The sequence below is a fragment of the Hyperoodon ampullatus genome (assembly GCF_949752795.1).
Source record: "Hyperoodon ampullatus genome assembly, chromosome: X".
Lineage (NCBI taxonomy): Eukaryota > Metazoa > Chordata > Mammalia > Artiodactyla > Ziphiidae > Hyperoodon > Hyperoodon ampullatus.
The window spans coordinates 103,385,635-103,407,747 of NC_136913.1; the positions used below are offsets into that span (position 1 = coordinate 103,385,635).

The 22,113-nt window shown below is 49.7% G+C and overlaps 1 protein-coding gene across 5 annotated transcripts in view; it reads right to left on the reverse strand.

Moving 5' to 3' along the window:
• The window catches only part of SEPTIN6 (septin 6), a gene marked incomplete at both ends in the record, with an annotated part of 68,702 nt that overhangs the window by 5,154 nt on the left and 41,435 nt on the right, over positions 1-22,113 (reverse strand). For 3 of the 5 annotated variants that reach the window (XM_079727019.1, XM_079727018.1, XM_079727017.1), the window contains 6 exons: positions 2,000-2,190; positions 4,650-4,782; positions 7,637-7,805; positions 10,684-10,780; positions 16,843-17,004; positions 19,925-20,111. In XM_079727019.1, the coding sequence (XP_079583145.1) occupies positions 2,000-2,190; positions 4,650-4,782; positions 7,637-7,805; positions 10,684-10,780; positions 16,843-17,004; positions 19,925-20,111 (939 nt within the window). Of the gene's footprint in view, positions 1-868; positions 1,196-1,999; positions 2,191-4,649; positions 4,783-7,636; positions 7,806-10,683; positions 10,781-16,842; positions 17,005-19,924; positions 20,112-22,113 lie in introns of those variants that run through there. The other 2 variants (XM_079727016.1, XM_079727015.1) reach the window with 1 other exon arrangement.

Consider the following 22,113-nt stretch of genomic DNA (forward strand, 5'->3'; position numbering starts at 1 on the left):
CAAAGGAAGTTCTCAGTATGTGACTCTATTAGATCCAATCACCATCTCTCAAGAAGAAATGCTTCTACCCCTACTTCCGCCCTCACCCCCCGCCCCCCCATCATCACCACGGGACAAGAGTGACACAGGTCTAATGATGGGTCTTCCAGAGGCTAGCCAACATGTTCAGGGAATCACATAAAAAGCCCACACCTGGGGCCACTTATATATCTGGAAATATGGAAGAGGACAGGCTGTTTTGTCAGGCTCTCTTGTTAATAGGAGATGCCTCGTGCCCGTGAGGTTTTCACTCATCTCAAAATTGGAAAAGGGTGCCATCACCAACTCCAAATATTCCTGGAGACTGGAGAGACATGTCTCCCTATATGGGGTCCTCTGCCTGGGGGTGGGGTGGCAGTCAGTTAATTGAGGGCAACGAGGAGAAAGCCTGGTCTGGGAGGAACTTCCACTGAACAGCTCAATAGAGAGTATTTATAGTTGAGTGCCAGTGGGGTCCCAACAAATGAATCTCCTAATTCCTGCCAGCAGGCTGTGAAACTGCCCCAGGGACTGAGTTAACAAACACCACAGGACTATGAAGGCAGCAGGTTAGAGCCGGAAGACAAATTTAGACTTTTCTGATCTTAAAAATAGGAATCCATTCCTGCGGGTGCAACTAACACAAGTCAGTTAATATACAGTGCGTCCAAAGAGGCTTTTTTCGGGCTACTTGAACTTTATCTATCAGGTAATACCACAAAAAGTTAGTCTGTGACTTTGACATAGAGTGTGATTCAGTAACAAAAAATCTCTGGACTAATTGGTGAAAATACCCCAATTACGCTTTTGAAAAAAGAATATTCAGACGGCAAAACTGAGTGCCTTTAAATATAAGATATTTTACTGTTATATTTTATTGTTGGTGAAATGTTATACTGTTTTATCCTGAAGTGATAAGCCAGGCACAGAGGAAAGGATGTTTCCGCCTTCTGGCAAATATCCAATAGTTGAGTCCAGCAACAAGTGGCTAAGAACAGAAGGCAATGACCAGGGACTTGTTTCAGATCCTCGGGCCGCTTTAGTAAGGACACTGCTTGACACTGCAAATGAGGGCTCCTCCAGTCACACTGCACAAACAACTAGAGCGCAAGGGACCCCCGGATGTTTTCCTGGTGTTGTACAGGTCCCGTCGGAAATGCTTTTCTCTTCTCTGGTTCTGGGATAAGGGATGGATAACTTCAGCAAGCAAGGCCTGGGCCTGGGTCAGGGATACTGACCCACATGGTAACCAAGAGCTCATGCTATCCTGCCTCACCAAACGCCAGGGGAGACAGATGGATTGCACAGTCATCCCCGGGGTGGAGGGTGGTGCCCGCAGAGAATACTAGCATCTGAGGGTTCCCCACCAAGTCCCCGGTACCCCAGGCTGGGAACAACCAAGAAGCCAAGAGGGAGGGACGGGAAGGGGTGAGAAATCAGGACCAGGTTGCAGCCTTCAGCAGCAGCACTTGAACTCTGTTGGCCGCAGCCGTGAGAACTGAGGTGGGGGACGAGGGGGACTCCGGGCATGGAGAGGTGAACCACCTTAGACCTAGGACAAGCGAGCAGAGGCCTGTGAGCTGGATCGGCTCCAACCTCCCGGGGGAAAGAGGGTGCCCAGAGGCTCCTGCTACCCTCTCTCTGCGCTTCTTTCTGTTCATCTCTTTCCTGTAACTTTGCAGCTTCTCGTTGCTTCCTCCCTTCTTCTTCCTCCTGTCTCACATTCCTTTTGCTTTTCCTCCTCCTTTCCCTCCCTCTCCTCCTACCTTGAGTTTGCAGGGTTTTCCCAAGCAGGCCGAGCAGAGGGGCTGGGCCTCTGGGGCCACACACCGTCCTCCCCTACTCTCAGCTCCCCAAACTCAGGGAATCCGAAGGTCCAGTGGGGACACCGAGATCAGCCCACAGCTGGCCTCGGTCACCGCCCTGAGGGGATGAGCAGGAGGGGAGAGAGGCCCTCGCCCCACAGCAGCCCACTACTTACTTCTTCTTCTCTTTGTCTCTTTTCAGAGTCTGTGAGCCTCCAGCCTGGGAGCCCTGGGACTGGAGCAGCTCGGCTGCAGTCTTTCTCTGTTTGAAAGCGTTCACTTCATCGTCCAGGGATTTCTTCTTATCCTCCAGCTTCTTCTTCTCGTCCTGGTGTAGTTTCTTCAGACGGTCAAACTTCTCATGCAGCTGGCAGGGAAGCACAGGGAGTTTGGGGAGACCCCCTGTGAGCAGATCCCAGCTGAGCCCGGGGGTGGGGTGGGGTGGGGACGGGCAGGCTTGCGACCCTCAGGACCCTGGGACCTGACGAGACATTTCTGCCAGGGACGGCTATGATGGCACCAAAGGGCACCATGTTCTGGATAGTTCCCTTCTGCCATTTTACCTCTGTGTTTCTGCTGCGGAATATGGTCAGGGAACCGTGCATTCTGCTTAATCAAGCATTTTATTTAAAAGAGTCCCCATAGTTACTACATATGGATAAAAATAACATCAGTGATAATATAGAACGTTTATTGAGTGCTTATTATAGGCCAGGCACTGACTTTTATAAGCACTTTATATGTATTAACTCATTTAATCATCACAACAACCCTATGAGGTAGATTCTGTTATTGTCTGCATTTTATAAGGAAATAGAAGGTATGAGAAGTTAAGGAATTTGCCCAAGGTCAACTCATTCTATCTATCTATCTATCTATCTATTTATTTATGGCTGCATTGGGTCTTCCTTGCTGCGTGCAGGCTTTCTCTAGTTGCTTCTCATTGCGGTGGCTTCTCTTGCTGCGGAGCACGGGCTCTAGGTGCGTGGGCTCAGTAGTTGTGGCTCGCAGGCTGTAGAGCACAGGCTCAGTAGTTGTGGCACACAGGCTTAGTTACTCTGTGGCATGTGGGATCTTCCCGGACCAGGGACTGAACCTGTGTCCCCTGCCCTGCATCGGCAGGCAGATTCTTAACCACTGCGCCACCAGGGAAGTCCTTCAACTCACTCTTTAGATGATTATATAAGGACATCTCTCTCAATATGAAAGGGGCCCCTGCCTTTTCTTATTCCCTCCCATCAGGGAGATCATGGGGAGTTGCAGAGAAAATTTCAGCAGTGCCGAAGCTGGTCAAAGAAAAGACTTGTTCTTGGACATGGAAGGAGATAAAAGAATTTTAGAAAATGGGATGAGTGCGGAAACCTCAGCTTTGATCAAGGGGAGGCTTAACTAGCCCTGAAGAGAGCCAGAGACCCAAAGGAGAAGAGCAAGAATATTCTGGCATGCCACTGTGATAAGTGGATCAGAGAGCTAGGGGTGTAGGTGGTAACAAACTAGAATGTGATAAACTACCCTGAATAGTAAGAGCAGCCCAAGCATCATTTCACTTTCTTTTGAGGATTCAGGAGGGAATAGAGGGTTCAGGGTTCCGCAGCACTCACAGTACACCGTGAAGGAGGTCAGGTGTCCTACAGGTATCTGGGACTGTCACTGAGTAAGGGGTGGTGGATGACAGACCTGCTGTGTAAACCAGCTTTTGCTAGTCACTTGGGGTAGGCTGGTGGTGGAAGCTCTGCTGATTAGTTGCTTTCACCTGGCTTTTGTTCACTGGCCTTTCATTCATTTTCTTTACCGTTGAGATCCCCTTACCTGTCTTCCTAAAAGTACTGGGTTATATTTTTCTCTTGAAAAGTGAAACTGATGTGAAGTCAATTCTCTTGCCATGGGCTTTGGCAATAACACCGGACCACAGATTAAAAGAGGAAGAGACTTGGGAAGTAATTAAGTGCTTCCTTTCTTTATGAGCTGAAGCAGTTGCTGACATGACCAAAACTGTGGCTGAGGCCAATTAATCTGGCAGCAGTAGGGGAGCCGGTAGTGGGACCTTGGTGGCAAGGCAATGGTTAGAGGGCTAAATGCACTCTACTCTATTAGTCATGGCTTAAGTAATGAAAACTCCAGATAGACCATCAAGCCTTAGTTTAAAAACTTGCTAGAGCCGCACAAATGTTTCCTTAACGCTAGCATGAAATGGAATAGAATATTCAAGTGGATGGGGAAATGCTGCAGCTGTCGGTTTAGGATTCAGCAAGGTACCTAGGACTCCCTGGGACCATCTTTCCTCATGGCCCTCAGGACAAGCAGGATGGAGCAGGACTGCGAAGAAAGTGATCAACTGTCCCTACTGGGCTCCGAACTCCCAGAAAGGCGGGGGGGGAATATCAGCCCGCCCCTGACCTCGAGGGGCTAGGTCAGGTCTTGACTCTTGAGTGGCGCTGCCCAATAGAACTTTCTGTGGCATGAGGGTTGAGCATTTGAAATGTGGCTAATGCAACTTATAAACTGAATTTTAAACTGTACTTAATTTCAATTCATTTAAATTTAAATGGTTACATGGGCTAGCAGCTACCATATGGGACAGTGCGGCTCTAGTGAACTAAGTAACAGAGAATGAGAAAACATCCCGGCCTTGGGGAATGAGGGATGGAGAAGACACAGATCTCACAGCCTCCTCTGTGCCAGCCAAGGCACGGCGACAGATGCTGTGCCCCATTCCTGCCCAGAGGCTGCAAGACTCCCCCAGCTGCTCTCTTGGGGCAGAAAGCCCTGTCTTGCCCAAGTTCAGCCTCCTTTTCCTTCCCACCTGGCACGCAGGCTCACATTTACCTCTTTTTCTGCCTCTTTAAGTTCAGCTTCTTTCTCTTTGACTCTCTGGACGAACATCTGTCTCATCTCCTCTTCTTTTTTCTGGAGCTCCCCTAGGAACTCATTCCTTTTGGCCTCATACGTCTCCTGTAAACTGCGAACATGGTCAGGTTAATTCCCCTGCCTTTGGAATGGCTCCTGTTCACTGAAAACTGGCCCCAGTGATCCTCCCTGGGTTCTCCCACCCTCTCTTCCTCAATTCTGTGGGACGTGCAAAAGCAGAAGCACAAAGCTGTGGGCACCTGGATTGGCACGTGACGGCAGGGTCACAGGGTGCTGCGGGGTTATGGGGCCACCCTGGTGAACCTGAGAGATAGTGACTTAGAACATCTGCTTCTATACCCTGATTTACAGATAAAGAAAGAGGCCCAGAGAAGTGAGGTGACTCGCTCAAGATCACACAGCTAGTTAGAGGCAGAGCTGAGACCGGAAGCTGGGTTTCGTCTCATAATCTAGGTCCTTCCACCTGCACTATGCTGCCAGGTCCTGGCTCTGAAACTGATCCCATTGATGAATGATTTGAACGATTTCAACAAACACTTGATGAGACTCCACCATGTGCTGGACACAGAAATAAGTGATACTATGCTAGTCACTCAATATCTAGAGCCAACAGCCACTGCGCCTGCCAAGGAACTCACAGTCTAGTGGGAGATGCCTGGGTTAAGTCTCCCTGCCCCCGGCCTGGACTTAGTTTTAAAGAAACAGGAGTTAGCCTGGTGAAGAGGAAGAGGATGTGTGCTCCGAAGAGGGCAGCCTGTGGAAGGGCACATGTGGAGAAGGAATGGCACACCTGGCTGGAGTAGTGGGAGACGAGGCTCCTGAGTGTGGCAGAAGAGAGCAGGCATTGGATGCCATGTTAAGACTTAGATGTTTTAAGCAGGGCTGGCTTGATCCATCTTGAAAATGGGAAAGACCACTCTGGGCATTGTGTGAAGGACGGACTTTCTAACAATCCAAGTAAGAAATGACAGGATCTTAACGTCAAGGGCTGGGAAGGAATGTGGGAATGGGAGACAAGCGAGGGAAGCAGAACTCCCAGGACTTGGGAGGAGTCAAAGATGATTCTGGTTTTTCTGGTTTTTCGACTGGGGCAACCAGATGGATGGTGGTGCCATGTACTATGACACGGAACAGTGGAGAAGGAGTACGTTTAAGGAGATGAATTAAATTTGAGACAGCTTGAGTTTCAGGTACATCCTCTATGGGACAGCCAAGTGAAAATATCCAGTAAGCAGTGGGATCACTGGGTTTGGAGCTCAAAAGTAAGATGTTAGCTTGGGAGTAATCTATTTCTAGGTGGTAATTAGGGCTGTGAGAGTAGAAAGAACCAGCTGCAAAGGACACAGAGAGTGAAAGGAGCAGAGGCCATCAGAAAGAACAGGGAAAGGAGGAAGCTGAACAAAATGAACCTGCCAATGAGGCTTTGAAGGAGTAGCAGCGCGCGAGAGGACTGAAACCAGCCGGACCAGTGCTAGAAAAGCCAACGGCAGAGAGAATTTCGGAAAGGAGGCAGAGGGGACGAGTATCAAATGCTATGTTGAGATTAAAAAAAGATGGGACTCAGAGGCCACAGTGGAATTGGCAGTGAGTATGTGACTGCTGACCTTGGAGAGAGGCGTCTGCTTTCAGTGGTGCAGTGGAGGCAGAAGCCAGTAAATACAGAACAATTCTTTCTCCTTCCCATCAGAGCCGAACTCCTTGACAGGGCGGAGGCTGGTGACGAGGAGCAGGGTGAGGGAGAGTTTCTTTAGGATGAGAATGTCTGCCTGCAACATGGAAAGGAGCCAGCAGAGAAAACGTGCAGAGGGCAAAGACGCGGGAAACAGAGGTAGTCAGGATGGAGCCGACCTAGGAGGGGAGGGGACTAGACGACACCTCTCCCCCCGCAGGTGCAGATTAAAGCTGTCGGAAGGGAAGGGGGGAGAAAGCAAAGGCAACGCCCACCAGAGAGACCAGCATGTTTTCCTCTAACTCCAGGGGCTCCGGCAGCCCCTGTCCATGAAAGGGGTGTTCACTGGCCCCTCCAGAACCAGGCATCCCCAAAGGAATGGCTATGCCCTGCCCCCAGGTTGGCTTTCTGCTGTGAACAGGTACTGTGGGATCTCAGAGGCCATTTGAAGGCCATCTTACCCCACAAGCATCCCCCTTACTTGCTTATCGAGGCCTGACAGTTCCTGAAAGGGGACCTGAGTTCCAATAAAGGACACCACATGGTAATTTACAATGTGGGGCTTACGTCACACATCATGCGTCCAGATCAAACACTTAAAACATATAGCTCCCATCAGCATAGTTATTTGAAAGCATTTGAAGCAATGTTTTCAAAAACATTCCTCTTCTCTGAAAGCATCTTAGATTCTGATTTGAAATGTCAATGATTATTAACATCCTGTGGTCAAAACAAAACTTGCCCTTGAACACAAACACTAAGGACAGCGAATAAAGAGCCGGAAGTTCATCAACACTTGTGCGATGAGTGCTGCCTGGTCCCATCTGGTTTTGATAACGGGGAGGGGGCTAAGGAACAGACTGGCAACCCGACAGAGCAGAAAGAGCCTGATGTAGAAAGTAGGGCAGTGACCAGACACAAACTGCCACGTGGAGGAACAAGGCCTGGGCTCAGGGCTCGCAGCTGCCGTGTGAATGCTTGTGGCGGCAAGACAATCGGCCTTGCCCATCCCCTGGCCTCCTCCCTGCCCCCACCCTTATAAGCAGGACAGTAATGCTTACCAAGCCCGTCCTGCCACAGCTCCCCTGGCAGGTGTGCCGAGGCAGAGAAGGGACGGGCAAGTGGAAGTGGCGAGCGACTTAGCCCTGTGGCTCCAGGTCTGGGCACCCGTGTCTCACCTCCCCTGTGAATTCTCCAGGGCAAGGCTTCCCCACCGCCGCCCCCGCCCCCATCGTGTGCGCTGAGCTGAGCTGGGCCGGGCTGGTGGGAGAGGTACCTGAAGGGTTTGCTGTCGGGGTCGGTGTCCTTAAAGCCCATCTCCTCCAGCTTACAGCGGCGGTACAGCTCATAGTGCCGGCTGTGGGTCTGCTCCCGGAGGTCCTCCATGTTGATCCGGATCAGCATCTCCCGCAGCTTCACAAAGTCGCAGTGGGCTTCATTTTCAACTGCATAGCAGCGGTTGGGGTATTGGAAAGGAAGGTCACAAGAAGCGGAAATGGACAAAACGAGACGGGAAATGTCTAACAGTGACATCGCCTTTCAATCTGTGTCTATAGAGCTCGCAATTTTGCCTCCTAATTGGCTTTTCTACTAAAAAGGCAAAGGAAAAGTTACAAGAATGACAGTCATGGAAAACTGCAATACCATAAAAATATCTAAGAAGACATTCATTAGCACCTCAACCCAAATTCACCCATCAGACATTCACAGAAACGTTTGCTCCGCACCACTTTTCGGACGATGGCAAATGCACATTCAACCATCCATCTGATAAATACTTGCAGAATTTCTGTTCCCAGGATTGTGTGAGGCACTGGAAATTCAAAAACATGGAGTCTTGCCCATAGGAGCTTCCAGTTTAGTGGAAGAACATAATACAATGCAAAAATTACCAACATGGAGGTATATAGCCAAGGTGCAACAAAGCCCAGAAAAGCCCGGGGGCCTGAGAACTCCAGGGCGAGTGAAGGCTTCAACAAAGAGATGACAGACCCCCTAAGATGACTCTTGAAGGAAGGCTAGGAATTAATCAGGCAGATAAGGGACTCATCCTTGCAAGATCTCAATGAGGTTAGGCAAGGTTACACAACTAGAAGTCGCAGGGTTAGGATTGCAATCCAGGTCCTCTAAAGGAGAGACAAAGGCTATGACCAGGTGCCAAAGTCCAAAGAATAAAGGGGAAGAACTAGGACATCAATAGATGACAGTGACAAGGAGGGATGTGGACCACAGGTGTGGCCCATCTGGATGGTAGAAGCTTCAAAGGAGGTGTTTTTAGAGGGTGGATAATGGCCTGATGGCAGCAATGATGACCAGGACAGAGTGGGCCCCACTTTCCAGCCTGAGTGAACAAGCCCCCTCCTCAAAAGAGTGTGGCAAAGGTCTGCGTTTGGGGCAGTGGCCAAGAAGGACAGAGGTGTGGACCCGATCCCAGCAAAGGGTCTTCGGGTCATGAGCAGTGCTCTGGCACGTGTCTCCGGGCATGGCTCCACCTTGCTGGAATGGGGAGATGTGGCCTGACCACGTTGGGACAGTAGCATCTGAGATGATGAACAGGCACAGTCACCCCAGATTCTGTGTCACGGGTCTGGCAGAAGGTCGTGGGGACAGGGAGGGAGACGGGGATGACAGGGTGGGGCAGGGTTGCAGCAGATTGCATTGCGGTCATCAGAGCAATCTTTCCAAAGCCCAAATCAGCTCACATAACCCCTTTGCCTAAGACATACTGCGTCTGGGAGAAAGCCCCTCACTGTCATAGAACGTATCAGCGTAAGTCAGGCAACTCCTCAGGACAATCTCCTCTTCCATCCCTGGAGAGTGGCCCCTGATGGCCAGTCACAAGGAGTGACTCCAAGGCCCTGCAAGGCCCAGACAATTCATGGCTTCTCTCACTCAAACAGAACCACGAACTCCGACTTACAAGAAACACTTGGAAAAGCCCCCTTGTCGGTTGGGTGTGGGGTGGTCTGAATCGGAGTATGTCATTGGGACCACGTCTGCTAGCTTCTCCTCATTTCACCTCAGGTTCCTGTCTCTCAGACTCGAAAATTCACTCCCAGGGTGGGACTGTTGGTCCAGAAAGCATTTGCAAATGTTCTGGGAGGGGCATCCCCAGCCCCAAATGGTAGAGAAGACCAAAACCTACCATGGTTCTGATGACCAGCGTTGTCCTTACCCACGGAAAAGCCAGCTATCGCCGGAGGGTGTCTGGCGTGCCCCAGAGCCTGCCAGCCTTTGATGTGATGTGGACAACTTCCCACCAGTTTCTGGTTGTTTGCTCAGTGGCCGGAATGAGTTTACAGTAAACCAGCCACCCTCTCACACATGGTGCCCCTGCCGTCTGCCACCCAGCATATGGCTGGAGACTCGGAGGACCAGACACCTCGTACACCCATGGCAATGTCCTGGGCCTTATCCACTGAACTGACTAGTACCAAAGGTAACTTACTTAATATGTGTCAGGCAGACCACAAAAGGAAATTTCCTGAGCCCGTAGGCAATATGTCTGTTTTTAATTTGCAAAATAATCATAATACAAAAGAGTGCTTGAAATGTACAATTTAAAGGTTAAAAAAAAAAAAGAACACCGATGTATCCACGGCCCAGGTGAAACATTACCAGTGCCCTAGAAGTCCCTTTGAGTCCCTGATCTCATGCCTCTCCTTCCCTGCAACAGACTTAACCACTAGCCTGAGTTGGGGATTTATCCTTCCTTTGTTTTTCTTTATAGTTTTACCACTTATGCATGAATTCCTAAAGTTTAGTTTTATCTACTTTTGGAATCCATATAAGTGGAATCATACAGCCTGTCTTCTTCTATGATTTACTTAGCTCAACATTATGTTTCTGAGATGCATTGCTGTAGATGTAACTAAAGTCCATCCATTTTCGTTGCTGAATAATATTGCATTATTTGAACATTCCACAATTCTCCCAATCTATTTTTAATGGCTATCTGGCTTGTTTCTAATTATTTGCTATTATGAACAATGCCGCTGTCGACATTGTTCTCTGTCTCCTGGTACACTCAGGCGAGTACACATGCTTTCTCACACACTCCTTCCTACCTTACTCCAAGTACATTTATTTTTGTTTTAAGAATGCTTTCTCCATTACAGACAAAGAGAGCCTGCTCACCGCAGAGAATCCAGGTATGGAGCCAGAGTTTGCCTGCTGGCAACACCTATGGATGTTTGAGGCCCAAGCTGAATGACTAGAGACTGGGGACAAGTTAGGGACTGGTCACACAGGGGCTGAGGACAAGCAAAGAGACAGACAGAAGGGGATCCCTGAGCACAGCCCCTCTCCTGGAGATTCACTCACCCTGCACCGTGCCCCAGGGATACTGCCGTGCCTTCATCATCTTGTCCCCTATCTTCAGTTCTTCTGTGCTGCCAATGACAGCAAACGGCAGGTGGGCCTGGAACAGGAGGCAGACAAAAGCTCTGAACTCCGGGGAAAGGCACTGAGCGACCCCCAGTTCAGCTGCTGGTCATCGCCGGGGCCTCGGCGCTCCAGCTGCAGTGTCCCTCACTGTCGCCGTTATCAAGAGACCTTTCTTAAGCTCCCGAGCTGTGTAGGGAGAATAGGCCTAGTCCAAGCTTCTGCTGTTCAGAAATTCACAATCGAAGGTAACAAGGACATGGCCGAGTGAGCAGGGAACAACGACAGTAAATAAGCAGAATAATAAGCAGATACACAGATTAGCCAACTAGTCAGCCTTCACAGTTGCCAAGGGGAAGAGCCTTTGGAGCGTAGGTGAGTGGGATGAGGGGGGCTGTGTGTGGAGAGAGACTAAAGGAGAACCAAGGGGCTGGGATCACTGCCCCCCCTTCCCGGAGTGTGACAGCACCGAGAATAGGCACATACAGAGACCACACTGCTGACTGAGATGGACGCTCCTGGTTCACATCCTTCCCTAGAGCAAGAGCTCGCATTGAACTCTTGAGCCTAGAAGTCAAGTCCCCAAGTATTTACCCACGTGCCCATCCCTGTGCGGGGTTCTGTGTCAGGGGCTGTAAGGGAAACCAAAGGAGTAGAAGACACACTCTCTCACCCTCGGGGAGCTTACACTCTGGTTGGGGAAGACTGAATTACATACCCAAAATCACATAAGAGAGAATATGCCCAAGGGCTCGAGTGTATGGTCTGGTGCCCTGCACACAACAGGTGCTTAATAAATACTCCTTGAATGGCAGTGGCACGACCACAGGAATAGCAGAGGAAAGAAAAGTACAAACGCTTGCAGGGGAGGGGGGTAATGAGGTGCAAGGCCCGGAGAAGAGGCAGCCACCCCCATCTGGTAGCGTGGGACCTGGGACACTGGCACTGCACCCCATTCCACAGGGAGCCGGCCAGGTTATAAGTCTGAGTCAGCACCGGCCAAATGGAAGCACTGAATAAATACTGTTTACAAACCAGGTGATGCTGGGTGGAGTTATAGCCAAAAGGGCTAAAACACAGAGAAGGAAAAAGTCCACTGGAACAAGCTTTTTTAGCCTGCTTGGAGAAACAGGCTTCGATCTCAGATATTCTGACCCACTTGCTCACTCATCCAGTGTACAAATATTTACTGAGCTCCTACTATGTGCCAGGCATTAAGAAGAATACAACGCCAAAATAGCTCAGAGCCTGCCCCTGGCGAGTGCACAGTGTGGTAGGGGAAAGATGCACCAAACAGTGATAATACAGTAAAGGTCCAGACTATGAACAGAGGCTTGAGGGCTGGAGGAACTCAGAGGAAGGAGAAGCTAATTCCGTGGGAAGTCAAAGCAGGCTCCACAGAGTAGGTAGTAGCAATCGTACTAACGGGATTGGGAGCTATGGACCTGATATTAGCAGCAGCTCTGTTTCCCACGTACCAGGTGCCCTACGTTGCATTATCTCATTGAATCTTTACAACACTTGGAGGTAAGTATTCTTATTATCCCCATTTTACAGAAGAGGAAACTGAAGTCCAGAAGGGCTAAATGACTTGCCAGCAGCCACACCGTAGTAAGAGGCAGAGCTAGGGGTGGAATCCAGGTCTCTCTGACTTTAAAGCCCACCCCTGCTGGTCTACCATTCCCTTTTGGGGGGTTCGAGCAGCAGATGAGGGGAGCACTCTAAACCCCGGGGGTGAACTGGCCATGCAAGGCCAGATTGTAAGAGGCAGTTGAAATCTGATCTCACAGCCAATCCTTCCTTTCCATTCTCCTCTAACTCTGCACCCCAAGAATGTTCTTCAGAGTGGAAGAACACAGGCGTTAGTCAGGAGCTCAGCCCCAGGACATCTGCTAACCCCCCGAGGTGCTTGGCCATCCAGCTGAAGCAGCTCCCCTTTCACCCCCTCTCAGCGGCTCTCCAATGATCATCTCAGGTGTTCCCACACCCCTTCCCACTTCAATGACTGTCCCTGAAGTGGAGACAGAGGACAGAGGGAAAGATGAGGTTATGGATATGGAAGGTGGGTGAGGGGTGGAGGTGGGAAATGTTTCATCAGTCCTAGTAGGGGACCGATCACGAGGGTCATTGGGCGTGCGACATATGGAGCATGGGGTGGGGGGCAATGATATCCTGAAAACTCTGCCTAAGTGCCAGAGCATCTGTGACCTCTGGCAGCTGGCTTTGCAGGGGGGTCATCTGGACACAATTCATTCCCCCTCAGAGACCCAAGACACGTCGGGAGCCTCAAATCCACCCCCAAACACTCTCAAGGAAAAGGCCGCCCCTCCTGCAGACAGCCCAAAGCTTCAGTCACACGAAGGGGCAGCCATGGCAGAGGGCGAGACCAAGGGAGGAGATGTTGCATCATTCTCACGCATCCTGGGCTCTCGGCTGAAAGTGATGGAGGAGGAGGCATGTGAAGTGGGAAGTACTTCTCTGGGCTTAAGAGCAAAAAAAGAAAACAAAATCCAAGAAGAGAATAAAGGCATTTAAAAAAAAAGTCAGTATTCCCTTGGGACTGTTATTTTTATCTCCAAAAGACATTGTTAATTAGAATGCCAGGGTCACTTGCTTTCCCTCCTGCCGCTGTCATTTTATCCCTCCCCGCACTAAAATGCCACGGCAGCTTCAGAGGGCTCCCGAGGCCTCCCACACACACTCCTTTGCAACTGGCATCAAAGTCTGTTCTGATAAGTATATGCAAGGATATCATTTCCGAGTGCTCCCAGGCAGATTTCATTTGATTCTACAACAGGCTTACAGGGCGGTTAGTATAAACCCCATTCGTGATTTGGAAAACTGGTGTACAGAAGAGTTAACCGAGTTGCCCAGGTCCCTAAGTCCCGTGCCCAGATCTTCCCAGGGAGCAGTGAGGACACCGCGCTGTAGCTGCCAGCCTCTCCCAACCACCCAGGGCTGGAAGTCAGCTCAGCTTTAACCATGAAGGACAGGAAATCATGGGGCCAGCTCTGGCCCTCTTTCTGCTGCTCTTGAGACACTGATGGCTCTGAAAACCAGAATAGAGTCGAGCAGAGCAGGGAGAAGGTAAACCCTCCAACCAACCCCACCTCCAGGGCTGATACTTTGTATGTGTGGGCCCAGGGAGGAGAGGGTAGATGCAAGGCGGCGCAGCTGCTGAGACCTGGACAGGTTCCTAAGGGGACTCCGTGTTACCCTCTCTCGCCCAAGAGACCTCGGATGCCCCAGTCTTAGAAAACTCCACCAGGAGATAGTCCCAAGCCTCCTCCCGGGAGTCTGTTCCCAGACTCACTACCTTTGCAGCCTCATATGTACCTTAAATTCCTCTCGGTACATTTTAAAGTGTTTGATGACCCATCTGGCATGATTACTGTATTCTGGTTCCACGACACCCACTCTACTAGGGACGGGGACGTTAGATGACCATCCCCCTAAGCCTCGTGAAATAGAGTGTCAGGACCACCGTTTCTCTCTCATCTGATAATATCCCGAATGGGTGTGGTTTCCTCCCAGGGGGACAGTATTTCCCAGTCGTGCTGCTGGTTACGCTGGCCTCCATTCTAGGCTCCTACCAGTGACCGAGAATTGTGTGATTCTCTCAAGTCAACCCTTGGTGGTGATTCCCACAAAAGTATGTGCCAACAATGGAAACGGCACTGCTGCCTCGGGAGGAGGCAGGCTTGTGCCTATGGGTCTCTATGACCCTCCCGGTCACCCATGCGCTCTCACTGGGCCCAAATGCCTTTGAGGGGGCCAAACCCAAGACCTCACAGGCAGTCAACTGACTGAGCCGAGTCGAGTAACTGGGCGTAGTCCCTGGTCCCTGGCCATGGTTTGAAGCATTCAAAGAACAACATTCGATTTGAACCACATAGCAATTGTAAGCATTCAAGTCTACAACCTTGAGAGCTCTCAGAGCATAGGTGGAAAGGAGCACGCAACAAGAACCTCTCCCTCCCTTCTCTTTCCTCTCAAGCTGAAATAAGGGTTTTCAGAGCCACCCAGAAGCCCAGGGGTCACGACTCTCATTTCCTGCCATGAAAATCCCTAGTGGGGATCTGCAGGATGACTGGCAGCTCTTCTACACTTGGGCAAGAGGCTTCTTCCCCTCTTCCAATCCGGTTCCCATGACAATTGGCTGGGGTGGCCGAGGCTGTGAGGCTGGAGTCAAATTCAGAATTGAAAGGCCAGCAGCCATGCCTCCTACCAGCCGAGTCTGGCTCTCTGATGATGCAGCTTCATATGCATGGCTTGTCCAAAGAGCCGGTTTGACACAGTTGCTCCAGTGGCAGGCAGGCTCAGCAATCCTGTGTATATATTTCATAGCAGCAACTCCCCACCCTTTCCCCATCACAACACATGTAACACACAGCGTTCACATGCACGCCCCCTTCCATGCACATGCACAGTTCAGGCACGCTAGCTGTCAGCCACCCGTCTTTCCCACTCAAAAAAGCCTGGGGGAACGCAAGGGAATGAGTGCCGAGTGATGCTGTTATAGGGATAACCCGGAATCCACTCAAATTTAGTTTTTCAAAGTGAAACACTGGACTAATGCAAGAAAGGACCCAGAACCCCTTCACAGCCAAAACAGCATGGTTAAGGACTGCTGCTTCGTAGCACGGGAAGTTTCTGACCTTGAGGCCAAGGCTGCCCAAGCTTCAAGCAAGGGCCCAGAGCTAAGTCGAGAGCAGAGCCCAACGTGATTGCCACTCCTGACCCACAGTGCAGCCAGAGGTCATTTTGTGTGATGCCCTGAGATTGCTGAGGACTCTTCGCCCCTATCTATCCTTAGCAAAGCAAACCACAAGCCTGAAAGCTGCCTAGTGACTTATGGAATCCACGTTCAGAAGGTATCTATGGGGCCTGATGTTCTGAGGTGACTAGGCACTTCCAGACATCAGTGCCTGATGACGCTTCTCTCTAGGCTCCAATTTTCTTGCAGACTAGGCACCCTTTCAGGTTTTCTCATCATGACAGAAGCTACTTTCCATCAGAACGCCCTGACTGCTGGAGAGGATAAGCACTAATCTTTTTTTTTTTAGTTTTTTAATGCTCATGACCAGTCAGAGAGGCTACAACTCCACCTCCCACAATCCACACAGCTCTACTCTTGGGCCAGATTTCTGTCAAAGATGATGAGGGACCTCTCATCACGAACATATCTCGGGTGTATTGATGGGCAGGAAGTCAGGCGAGACAGTGACTTGCTGCCCCGCTATGCTAATTTGTTGGCCGATTCATAGGAGGTGGCAGCTGATGCTCTAATGATAACTTAGGGGGTGGCGGCAGCAGGAAAGTTTTCTAAAAATGGCTTTTATTACAAGGCTTTCCTGAGTTTGGCTATACCCAGGCATTATGTCATTAGGAAAAACTGATGCCTCTCAACAGAGAAAAAGAAATCTGTTCCCAAAGCAGAGGCTTTCTGCAAGCTATTATCTGTCTCCTTGAAATCACAACACTGAAGATTTCACAGCAACAGCATCAACACATTGTAAAGAAGGGGGAGTGGGGGAGTGAGAGGAAAGATGGCAAGTGGTTGGTTGTGTTTTTTTTTTCTTCAATTCATTCACACTTAATAAAGAAAGCATAACCCTGAAATTTAAAAATAACATTTCTCTCGTCACCAGAAAAATTGGAGGCTACATGTCCCAGGGGCAAAGGGCTTGATTATTTGAGTACAGATTAGCCTCGAGTCTCCGAAGCCAGCCAACTTTTTCAGCCTTGCCTTCTTTCGCCACATCAATTGGTCAGAGACAAAGACCGTTTGCCTTTCCGGCAGTCCCATAGGGGCTGCCTGGCCTAGACCAGTGTGGCATCAGAGAGGAGGGTGGAAGGAGAGGTCTGAATCCCCTGGAGTCAGTCTTTCCCTCCCTCAGTCTCTGGCTATTAATCTCTGCATCTCTGAGGAGAGAGGAGCTGTTTGCTTCTGGATTCTTTCTCACAAATACCCGAGACTCGGATAATGAAAGCTGACTACGCTAAGATGGATGGTGATGTTTGACTGCTATTTGGTAAAATAATAATAATAATTAAGAGCAAATGGCCAGAAAGTTGAAGCCCTGTGCTCCCACTCACGTTCATGGTTCCGTTGATCTCTGCCACCAACTCATCTTCTGTAGGGAACTGGTAGATCTGGACTCCATTGCTGACAAGCTCGCTGGTGATTTTGATTTTGAACTTTGTTAGCTCACTCTTAGAAATGGAATCTGATTTGGCAATGATGGGGATGATGTTTACCTAGGGAAGGGAGGAGCAAAGCGGCATCATTGTTGGTAATCTGCAGCTGACCTAGGACTTCTACCAGCTGCCGGAGGGAGCAGCTCAACGCAATAGTCCAGGACTGGCCACCTCCATGGCCAAACAGCAATATAATATACAACAATGAGTGCTTACTGTTTGCTGGGCACTGAACTAAGTGCTTTACAAGGATTAACACAATTAACCATGATAAAAAACCCTCCCTGGAGGTATTAGTACCACAATGAGAAACTGAGGCACAGAGAGGCTAAGTAGCTTGTCCAAGGCCACAGAGCAGGTAAGTAACAGAACTGGGATCCAGATCCAAGTTTAGCCTTATTCCTAAGTCCACAGTCTTAACCTGCCAGCTCAGATCCAAACTGATGAGCTATGTGATATCTTAATATCAAGGTCACTGCTTGGGTGATTTGAAGCAGAAAGATGACACTTGGGAATCGACAGTGGACAAGGGGAGAGATGGCAACTTCTTGCTAACAGTAGACTGTCCCAACCCATCGGTGCAGGCTAGCCCCAGCCAGTATGAAAGGAACCCACATGCGAAGGGAAGAAGGGCAGGGCTCTGTGAAGATGAACACCTGGCCCTCTTTCTGGCAGCAAACACTGATGAACCAACCCACTTACGTGAAGACGACCCTGTGTTACCAATTTGATCTGAGACTTAGCCAAAAAGAGTTATACTGCCGGAATCTCATGATTAATTTCTGCATAAAGAAAGCAGGTACAGGGGCTTCCCTGGTGGCACAGTGGTTGAGAGTCTGCCTGCCGATGCAGGGGACGCGGGTTCGTGCCCCGGTCCGGGAAGATCCCACATGCCGTGGAGCGGCTGGGCCCGTGAGCCATGGCCGCTGAGCCTGCACGTCCGGAGCCTGTGCTCCGCAATGGGAGAGGCCACAACAGTGAGAGGCCTGCGTACCGCAAAAAAAAAAAAAAAGAAAGAAAGCAGGTACAAATGCCCAATTTTGGACAGCAGGAGAAAGGACTAATGCTACCCCAAAGTTCAATCCACCTGAACCTCAATCCTTGAAATACCTCCAAGAAGTGACAAGGCTTTTACTGCCGGAGGGTAAAGAAACTTACATGCCTGAGTGAGACACAGCACAGCTAAGCTCAAGTTCACACAGAAAGCACAGTTGGTTCTGCCAGCAGACTCCAATGGGCTGGCATGGATGGTACTTGGGCCCTGAAAAGAGCTCTAGACTTAAGACAAATCCCACCTCCTTTGCTCTTTGCCTCAGGAGCACCTCTCAAGGCTGACACTGCAGCTTCAGGTGCTGGTCAAAGAAAGAATGGACCTTGGAGGCACCTCCCTTAAAGCCTTGGGGCGTGGGGACCAAAGCCCTTGGCAAGGTGGCAACACTTTTCACCACGTCCCCCATTGGCACGCTGTAAACACAGGCCTACCTAACTCAGCTCCTCCGCCAGGCCGCCAGCCGCATCACTCTGCTGCCCTCTTCAAGACATGTGGGATGTGGCGACATTTCCCAAGCGGCCCGTTACTCATGGGCATTGAACTCACTGCTGTGAAAAATGAAAAACTGCTCCTATTTTGATGCTAGCTGAAACTCCGTCTTTTTGTGTTTTTTTTTGCGGTACGCGGGCCTCTCACTGTTGTGGCCTCTCCCGTTGCGGAGCACAGGCTCCGGACGCACAGGCTCAGCAGCCATGGCTCACGGGCCCAGCCGCTCCGCGGCATGTGGGATCTTCCCGGACCGGGGCACGAACCCGTGTCCCCTGCATCGGCAGGCGGACTCCAACCACTGCGCCACCAGGGAAGCCCTGAAACTCCGTTTTTGCAGTGAATGGGCTACTGAACAACTGCATATAAAGTAGATTTTTTAAAAAAATAAACTCCCTGGAGTCAGAGAGAGCTCGGTCTGAATCCCAGACCCATTACAAGTTGTCTGACCTGGAGCAAGCTACTTGACTGTGCCTCAGTTTCCTCCTGTGTAAAATGGGGATAAAAATAGTACCCACCACGCTGGATTATTGGAAGGATTAAATAAAACAATGCCTATAAAGTACTCATCACAGTGCCAGACCCATATGAAATGTTAGGGGAGGAAACGTACTAGTAATTAGGTTTTTTAAAGAATCCTGTGGTCGACTCTTTTGCAAGCCACTAATCCTTTAACACGAAGAATCACTGTCTGATTTATATCGGATGTGGGACTTGCATTTTTCAGTTTATCTTAAAGCAGGATGTGCCTGATTCCTACAGCCATCTTCCTTGGGTATGGAGGCAATACAACCTGGTGCCACAGGTCTGAGCTCAAATCTATGCTCTGCCAGGAGCTGGCTATATGACAATGGGCATGTCACTTAACCTCTCAGAGCCTCAGTTTTCTCTTCTATAAAGTGGAAGGTAATGATAGCGTTTGCCTTACCAAGTTGTTGTGAGGATTCAATGAGATACTCCATGAGGTACTTTTACAGTGGTGACATATAATAAGGGTTTAAAAAATGTTAGCTGCTATGATAAAATTATTATTGATAATAAGAATAGTAACTTTTGAAGTCAAGTTTGCATGTTTGATTCTAGTAAAGGTTAGTTAACATCAGGACAAAGGAAAAACACCTTTGCATCGCCAAAGCCTAAGGCCCTAGACCCAGACAGCTGTCTTGCTTGCATCCACCTTTATTCCCAAGAGGGATCAGGGCAGAAAGACAGCTCAGGGAAGACTCATGCCCAGTGCTGGGAAAACATCACAAAGCATACAACTCAGGTGCTGGATCAATTAACACCATCTTTATGGAGGGACAGGGAATGAAGGGGAGGATGAGGATGCCACGAAACCTCTCCTGAGCTCTGGCATCTGCATTGCAGAAGAGACCAGCAGGAGGGAGCCCAGCTTGCCCTGCCTCCTGCCTGCCCTCGTCCCTGCCTCCCAGGCCTCGGTACCTTACTGTCCAGCTTCTTCATCGTCACTAGGTCCAGAGACTTCAAGGAATGACCCGTGGGGGCGATGAAGTACAAGCAGGCATGGATGCGAGAATCATGGTAGGTGTGCAGTACCCTGAGAATCTTCAGCTCCTCCTGCAGGTAGGACTCAAATTGGGCATCGATGAATTCCACAATGGGCTTGTAGCTAAAGGAGAGAGTAGGGAAATGGAGAGACCACTTCAAAAACCTGGATTTTGATAGGCTTCGAAACTCTTTTATAAGTTGAAAATGTCCTTGGTAATGTGGCTCTCCCCATCCAGCTGGATTTCTCCATCTCCTCTCAGTGGACCTCCAAGTCCGTCAGACTAGCCACCTCTTTGGTCCCCACATGAGCCAACCATATACCCATCAGTGCGCTTTCTCTCTAGAATGTGCATTTCTCTCTTCTCATCCCAATCCTACCCTCCCAGGCCTCAGGGCTCGGATGAATGCCCATCTCCTCCACAATTCCCCAGTTATGCCAGCAATCCCTTCTGTGACCCAGGAGTGTAAAAAAGAATTATGCTATTGGATCGCTTACTGTTGCTTCAAAAGGATTTGTGTTCCCTCAAATAGACTGTGTCCTTGTGAAGGGTAGGGACAGTGAAGGGCCCTTCTCTGCCCCCACAGGGCCCCGATGTGGTGTGGAGCCCACTGGCAGTGTCTGTGGATGGGCTGACTGCGCGCCAGGCTGGGCTCATGTCTCCGCTTCCTGTGTCTCCCCCGCCGTGCCTAATACTCAAACTGGTACCCAGTTGTGGTCAGGACCTCTCCTTGACCCACTGCTGGGGAATCTTCCAGAACACAGTGGGTTCTACTCAATCTTCCTGGGTTCGAGGCGCTCCCCACTTGGCTCCCCTAAGGTCCAGATATTTTTCCAGTTCTCATTTCCTCTAAGGTTGTGACTTTAAAATCTACGTATTCGGACAAAATTTGGTAAAGATAGTCCCGCCTGCACAACCTTAACACATGTGCACACACACACACACACACACCGCACACCCCAGCCCCCAGCTCACTGAGTCTCCAGGCACGGCACTCCCATGTGGCTCCAAGTCTTGCCAGGAGTCTCCTCTCTGTCCTGGGAAGCTTCTCTGTTCTCTCCCAGGCCATTCCTGTCACCCCCGCAGCCTCTTCCTGCTCTAGCTAGGTCATCTTAGCTTCCGCCCTGCCTCTGTTCTCATCTCCCTGTCTGTCCGATGCCCCTCCCTCCAGGGCTTCTCCCTTCAAGCTGGAAGAGGTTTAGCATCCGGCCCGGGACAGGGAGTCTGCAGAGACCACTGCGGGAAGGGAACACGATTGAAGGAGAAGCAGCAGCTCCCACCCTGAGCCTTTTTGAAAGATCCCCCTAGTAGAGAAGGCAAAAGAGTTTTTTTAAAAAGAATCACAGAATTCTAGATTCTGAGAGCTACATACAGAGACAGCCAGATGCTGGGTACCTCTGGAGCCCCAGAGAAAAATCTAAAAATATAGTCCTTTCTTTTTCCTTTAACCCCTATGAGCCAAACATTGTTCTGAAGGGTAAGAGCATCAAAGAATCTGTTGGTTGCAGAGATCCTTAGAAGGTTCCTGAAGAATTAGGAGTGGGGGCAGGGGGATACATCCCTTAGGTTTATCCAATTAATTTTCAGGTGACAGGCTCACTTGAGTGATCTAATTATGGCACTGCTACATTTTTTCCCTCCATTACATAATTTTTTTACTTCATTTTTTTTGCTCTACAAAAGGGATCAAAGGAGGAAAGAAAACAATGCATTTTTAGCTTTTTTTCCCCTGAATCTCTAGTGATACCCTGAGTCTATCTTTCTGCTAATGCCTCTGGCTCTTCGGGTCTCTGAAGAGATGCATCATCAGAGCAGCCAAAGCAGCCAGTCAACCAACAGTATTTGGTTTAGACTAATCCTAAATGGATGACTCATCTTTGTCTTATTCATTTTTCCCCTTCTTCCTGCATTTTCTTTTGTTTCTGCTCCCAGTTTTATTGAGATATAAGTGACACACAGCACTATATAAGTTTAAGCTGTACAGCATAATGATTTACATCATGACGTGATTATCACAATAACTTTAGTGGACATCCATCATCTCATATAGGTAGAAAATTAAAGAAATACAGGGCTTCCCTGGTGGCGCAGCGGTTGAGAGTCCGCCTGCCGATGCAGGGGACA